The sequence below is a fragment of the Oratosquilla oratoria genome, chromosome 6 (assembly GCF_046742065.1).
Source record: "Oratosquilla oratoria isolate Oo_2021 chromosome 6, ASM4674206v1, whole genome shotgun sequence".
Taxonomy (NCBI): Eukaryota; Metazoa; Arthropoda; class Malacostraca; order Stomatopoda; family Squillidae; genus Oratosquilla; species Oratosquilla oratoria.
Window position 1 is genome coordinate 68,556,117 of NC_134782.1, and position 7,500 is coordinate 68,563,616.

At 38.5% G+C, this 7,500-nt stretch overlaps 1 protein-coding gene across 4 annotated transcripts in view; it reads right to left on the bottom strand.

Annotated features, from left to right (window-relative positions):
* The window catches only part of LOC143026568 (beta-1,4-glucuronyltransferase 1), a 114,881-nt gene that overhangs the window by 32,260 nt on the left and 75,121 nt on the right, over positions 1-7,500 (bottom strand). For 3 of the 4 annotated variants that reach the window (XM_076187179.1, XM_076187181.1, XM_076187180.1), the window contains one exon: positions 1-316. This exon is cut by the window's left edge and continues 347 nt beyond it. In XM_076187179.1, the coding sequence (XP_076043294.1) occupies positions 1-316 (316 nt within the window). Of the gene's footprint in view, positions 317-7,497 lie in introns of all 4 variants that reach the window. The other variant, XM_076187182.1, reaches the window with a different exon arrangement.

Below are 7,500 nucleotides of genomic sequence, written 5' to 3' on the forward strand. Positions count from 1 at the left end.
TACTGAAGGCGCCTCCTCCCCTTCCACTTCCTCCTCCGGCAGAGGTGGAGGACAAGGTCAAGTTCCTAAGGAAGGAGAGGTACTCGGACTGGTTGGTGTGGGTTAAGCTCCAGCCTTTGTTAACTCCGCTGCCGCTACCGCTACCGCTACCGCCCCCCGTGCCGCTGGCGGTAAGGAAGACCGGGCTGAGCCCGTCGCGACATCCCCCCAGGGCCCCCTCGTCCTTGACCCGAAGCAGACGCAGCGTCAGGAGGATGTTGCTCGCGGTCAATGCCACGATGCTGAACATCCCCACGCCCCACAGCTTGCAGAGCATCTGGAAAGACAGAGCACGTAGTATGTTAGTAAAAATGGCCAAGGAGGACGCGCCGGAATAAAGTATCAGACATGCACTCTTCTAGATTGATGTACATGTTCCCCACAGCATATGTGATTCTATACAGATCAAAATGGCATGACAGAAACAATGTTATATAGCCTATGTTTAGCATGGTACAAAAATGTTTCAGTTATACTACAAAATATTTGCAACATAACAGCATGAAATAATGCAGACACAGTATTATATTACACTTAACACAGGATCCGAAATTTAACACAGCATGAAATAGCATAGCAGGTACGTGAAGGGGTCAGACAATGCTGTTAATATGAAAAAAAAAAACGAATCATGAGTTCATATTTCACAGATATGTTGTATTTTAGGTTCTTTTTCCTCCAGTATAGCCACTATTATCATGTCATGCCATGTCATCCGTATGGCCCTTGTTTTACTTCAAATTAAAGTTTCTCTGTGTGCTTAGTGCGGTGCTTGGCTATCATGCTATAATATTTTCTTTCTTCAGAGTCCCAGCAGTAATAGTATATATATATATATATATATATATATATATATATATATATATATACAGTATATATATTTACATATACTGTATATATCTATATATATATATATATGATGTAAGCGGAATAGGAAACACAGGATTACATCAACCTGTCAGAATGTCTCAACATTTATATATATATATATATATGTATATTGCGCATTCAGCAGATATTTTGGACATTTTACTTTTCGTTATTACACATATTGAAAGTTTTTAAAACATTTTTGATAAAGACCATGAAAGGAACCATAAATTCACCAGTTTTGAAGGGATTGAAACTGTTTTTAGATTTTCAGTTATATTTCATTGGTTTTAGATTTTCAGTTATATTCTATTGCAACGTTTACAGAGGGGTTGGGGGACGTACCGAACTTTTGTAGATTTATAGTCACCTTTTTTTTTTTTTTTTTTTTTTTTTTTTTTTTTTTTTTTTTTTTTTTTTTTTTTTTTTTTTTTTTTTTTTTTTTTTTTTAGGAAAAACAAGAAGAAAGAACAGATGAGGGCTACACCCGTTGCTTGGTTTCTTTTAATAAGAAGGCTTTCACCTCTTTCGCCCTGCTTTATTTACCCCTGTTTGAGGGTTGCCAAATGCCCCCAGCGTGGAATGGTAGGCTTATCACAGAAAAATTATCTTTAATGCGGGAATAACAAGGGCCATTTCACTTTCCACCCATTTACCTTTGAGCTGCTGCCGCAACCAAATGGTGTTTTTCAAGTTTTGGTTCCTTGAAACATGTTCACTATACATTCTAAAATATTCCTAGGCGACATTAAAAAAAATTGTCATATATGTTTTTTGCATTGATATTTCTGTGTGTTATTATTTATACTATGATAGTTTTTCATTCATTTGTACTGTACGTGGTCCTTGAAACCGGATTCGAACTGCCTTGTCAGCATAGGCAACCAACTTAGACTCTGGCGATTTCTTTTCCTTTCTATCCGACATACAGTGCTGTTAACACCTCTCCATCTTACCAAATGACTATAATGTTTGAGTGAGTTTTTGTTATAGTTGTAGTGCAATATTGTGTATCATCATAATTCATTATCAAATTATGTCTTGAAATCAATGTATGTCTGATTACGTTTGTTTGTGGTCATGTCTGCCTTTTACAGGCGTCTTTACTATTACTGCTATAATGCATCATCAAACCTACGCCAATGTTTAATTCCACTTGCTTCTTCACAACATCCCTGAAGCTTCCTTAGAAAGTCTATAGGAATATTCTACGATAGACGTCTGTGTTCGGTGCCTTCGAGGCAAACTGTATACTTAAGTAGATGGAATCTACATAGTCCCCATTTGAAGTGCTCTTCCCAAAGTTTCATGAGCATAGTAAGAAAGGCACGCTTCCCTTTCTGAATGCTGTCCTTTAACAAACTTCAACCGAATTCCAAATGTCAGTGTACGTGAATGTCCTTTGTAGTCCAAAGACTCCATTATAAAATTTTATATACAAAGAACACTCACCCACTGTTCGACCTGGATTTCTACAAGTAAAGGACTAGAGAAGATAATTACCCAAGTACTCGTAAATAGAATCACAACAAAGTCCAATCCGACTCGAACCATATTGAAAAGATTCGCTTTTATAAATCACATAAATCGACATGAGAAACCTCGATGGGTTAATCATGAAAGGCATACGAAATTTATTCCAGTAAAGAAATAAGAAAATATTCAATCTATCACAGATTACCAAAATAAAAAGTTATCCTATTTCTAGTATCTTTACAAAATAACGTACCTCCATACCACAAGACGTTTCACTGAAGTTGTCGTATAGTAATTCTGATGATCAAAAGAAGACTGGAAACCTATCTTTTCTTATATTAGCATAACATCGACAAAACTGATATGTCGATTTACGCGGCATCTGGAAAATGAGGCTTCCATCTACGTATCTGCCACAACGACATATTTAACAGAATACTAGGCAAAGGAACGACCATTATGAGCATAAAAAGATTACTAAACCTAGAAACCTTTAATGTAAAAGAACAGAGCCCCACGAATAGTAAGGAAACAAACGACTATCAGATGCTACCCTGAGCAAGAACATTGCAACCACCCGTTCCAGTGCCCTAACCACAGGCATGAGCAGACTAAACTGCCTCATCCAGTAACTGCCCCCCCCCCACACACACCAAACGCCTGGACGCCTTGTTTCAAGAGACCTGGAGTCCTAGCGATCCCAGCAAATCTTAATGGAGAGATTAGAGGGTTGTCGTCACCAGGATCTTCAATAACTCCGCAAGAAGTACTTCATCACCGGCAAAGACAAGTTCAGTGACCTTAGTGTTGCCAATAGTTGCTACGCAATTACATTGACCTCTAACACTTCCCAATACTTAGTCTATGCAGATGTTGAAAAGTATTAGATTAACAGGAAATGACCCGGATAGGTCTCCTGCTCCTCAGATCAACAATTCTGATAGGAACACCATGACTGCAGTATATCTCAGCAATCCATGGTTTACTCTGTTAGCGGCTTTCTTGAGATCAAAAGAGGCTGCATGCAACTCCTATTTAAACTCACGTCGTCGCTCTTGAAAACATGGGTGTTCTTATGCTAGATGACAAAAGTGAAGGGAACAGTAGTTAAAAACTCATACATTTTACTAACAAAAATATAAAATCAACCACATACAATCTGAATCTCTATTGAATACTTCCAACCTTACGTAGAGGACAACTGGAAATGGGAAGACAAACAAATGAGAAGGTCCAGGGAAGACCAACTTACAGTATGTTCGGGGAGGATATATGCTTAAGTGGAACAATTAACTCTTGAGTGATCTTGTCAACGAAAGGAGTTGAAATTGGCCATAGATGAATGAAATATTATCCCCCCACTCCCCGAGTCCCTTTCTTAGCACCAAGTCACGTTTATTTCCTATCACGTGTAGCAAGTGACTATTGGTGGTATTCCTAAAAAAAAATATTTCCCTTCCAAGGATTTATATAATATTTATATAAGGAAAGATTTATATAAGGGAATATTTTTTAAGAATACCACCGTAAGATTCTTACGGTAGTGTTCTTAAAAAATTATTTCCCTTCCAAGGGTTTATATGAGACTTTTATAAGGAAAGGTTTACTTAAAGAAATATCTTTTCAACAATACCACCGTATGTATTTCACAAATGTCCTTCACAACAAAAACATCTATCGCCCTCTTCCTTCTACCTTTTATATTTATTTTGGCCAGCTACAGAAACATTGTTCTTGAAGGAAGTAGTAGTAGTGAAACACCTTTGTCTGAACATGGAAGACTTCCAGGGGATTTATTTCTTGGACTTTGCATTTTGTAACAGTCTTTTCTGTTATTCGTTGAGCGTGAGAGGCTTTTTTGTGGATACCGTGTCGAACTCATGACCAGGTGGTCGTGAGTTTGATTCCCGGGTCTCGCTTTGTGCTTCTCGCGTAGATATACTAACGAACTCCATGAAATTAAAAAAGACCTCCTTTAGATCTGAAGAAATTCCTGGCAATAGGAAGATAGTGATGTTCTGGATTTAGACTGGATACAATAGATTCAAGTTTGGTTGAGATGCGAAAGATTATAGACCGAGTGAGAAGTATTCGGAGTTTAAAATAATCCCTAGTGGAGTCTATGTCTGGAGGGGCTAGTTCAGTTAGTCATAATCATTTGAACTTTTAACATCAAAAGTTTAGACATCTTCAATGGTAAGAATCTTACCCAAGGGTGTGACGGTTCCACCCGGAAGAAGTAACGAAGCTGAGTACTGGTTGATATCAAGAGGGGGCGTCCCAAATAATATTAACATGGGCTCTAAGATGAGAAACGGGACAAGGGTCCTGTAATAAAATAAAAACTTAAGTGTCTAGCGTTTGATACCAGGTAGTCAGTCTCTTGTATTCAGTTTCTTAATGCAAGGGACAAGTGTGCTGTTTAATGTCCTAGACCCAGGAATCGATGGGATCCTTCCTTCCCCCTTTTTCGAACCCCGACCTGTATTGGGCAGAAGAAAATTGAGAATAACAATGGGAAATATTGATCAATCAGGTATGAGTTGTCTGAATTACTATGCGCCCCAAGTAACCCGGGTAGGCAGAGAGAGAAAATGGGAGGGTCGGAATATGCAGCTAGATATCTTCACTGGTATACAAACGCAGCTTTATGTGGAAGCCAGAAGTTTCATATAATCTCATTATTTTTTCTGAATTATGGTTGTTTGCAGGGGAACTAAAGTTCCATTTAAGAGGGGACGGCAAAAATGACCTTTGGAAGTACTGTTTCAATATTAAGCTTCTTGTTCTTTTTTTTTTTCTTTTTCTAATATTCTTACGTGCACCAATTCAACTATATTGCTAAAGGGATTAACTATTGAGTACTTTTTATTTTCCAACTATAAAGGGGCCCTCGATTTTTACATCCGATTTCGAATTTGTAAAGTGTGGCATTTTCATCACTACATTTCCATTCTCTAGGTTCCGAATTTTTCTCTTCTGTGTTGTTCGGAAAATTTTTGCTCGTGTCGTTTGTTAATTATTTCTAACTTCTTTATGTATTATATCAATTGCTGCACAACGAACTTTGGTAAAGACATCAACATTGTATACGGTTGATGAAGGATCGGAGACGATATCACCACGGAAGACAGTTTTGCCCAAAGACTACAATGCGGAATCACAGTGTTCAAATGTACAAATTCATTTATAGATTTTATTACTTGGGATACCCAGGTTCCCAATGTCTGTTGCATCTTCAAGGTCAGTCGTATGATTTCTTCCGGCATTTTCCTATTTGGTCTTTCCCCTGATTCATTTATTAGGCCGTAGTTTGACAACGTTCTGTATTGTATGTCCTTTCTATTTCCTCTAGGACTTCACTTATGAATTCATGTCCGTTGTCGGGAAGGATTGTGTGTGGTATATCAAACTTACAGAATATATAGTCTACAAAGGCTCTGGCAAGTTCTTTTGTCTTCTTTTTGGTTACTAACCTAAAAACTCATCATCCCAGTTCCACGAAGTGGGAAGTGAGAAACCCCTGGTAAGGCAAAACCTTGTCAGTTGCAGCAAGCCGGTTTTTTTTTTTTTTTTTTTTTTTTTTTTTTTTTTTTTTTTTTTTTTTTTTTTTTTTTTTTTATTAAGGCCGATGTTTGGGTTGCCTCCTCGCCTGGCCAGGGCTGCCGAGAACCAACGCAAGAAGCACACAGTGGATCCCTGGAATCGAATTCACGACCACCTGGTCATGAGTTCGAGACGGTATCCATATCCACTGGGTTACAATTATCATATACTTGGAAAATATATTTCGCAGTCACTAAGGTTTGGGAAGTCGATCACGAGCTTCGTTCTTCGTCGAAAGAACTAATGGGACGATAAGAGTGTCGAGTGTCGTCAGAGGCGGAGGGCTTCTATAATTACCTCTCGAACGACATTGATTTGATTGATAAAAATTGAAATCTCATCCATAGTAGCTTCCTGACTTATAACTATTGCTTTCTGACATATTGCTCACTAGGGTCAGGGAGCATTTTTCCTGTTTTCCTCCCTTATTTTGTCCCAAGTAAGTTCCAGCCTAAGTCTTTTAAATCACTCTCTGAGAGTACTACTACATCCTGTTATTTTCTAACATCAAATAAGGCCCATTAGTCCAGGGAATGATTTGATCAGAGGCTGACAGTTCATATTTCTATTTGTGTACATGGGTGGAAGTGATCAGCATAAATCCACTCATTTCTCTGTCTAAACTTGATAATTCCTTACTCAACTTTTTACCTAATATCTCGGGGTCCTTTATCACCTCCATGGTGTAACCCCTAAACTTAATAATCCCTTCGTGAGAGTTTATCTCAAAAGGAGGCATTTCGTGACTTTGGCGTAACTACCAACACACTACACCTCTCCCGTCCCCTCCACCCGCTAGCGTTGCCCAACCTTTACGATCCTAAAGGGACCCCTGTAGTCAGCTCTAGGTAATCTAGTACTCCCTAACTCAGGTTAACACCTGATTCACACAAACCTATTGATGAAAACAAGGAGGTTTTTAGTAAAAAGAAAAGAAAACAACAACAACAATGACAGTTATACATTTGACCTTCGAAAATTATTCGATAAGTGCATAGATAAAATTTTCGTAGAAAAAGTAAATATACTGGATCTTAGAAACATGCCAGTTTCATACAGATCTTAATGCTAAATAAACTCTTGCCAAAGTAGTGCAGGATAGAACAAGCTTCATCACTTCATTCACGCATAAAAAATATGATACGACACATTGAAGATAAAGAAAGAGAGATAGAGAGACAGAGAGAGAGAGAGAGAGAGAGAGAGAGAGAGCGAGAGAGAGAGAGAGAGAGAGAGAGGTGGAGAGATAGGAGGAAGGAGAGAGATAGAAGTAGGGAGATAGAAAGGAAGGGGAGAGGGAGAGAAAGATAGAGGGAGATAGCAGGAACAACAGAGGTAGAGGGAAGGAGAGAGAGAGGGGGGGAAAGGGAGAGAAAGTTAAAACGAGAAAGATAGAGGGAGGGAGGAAGAGAGAGAGAGAGAGACAGGCAGAGGAAAGAAAGAAAGAGAAAAGGAGAAAAAAGAGAGAGAGAGTGAGAGAGAGAAAATATTTTCCAATGGACTTACCAT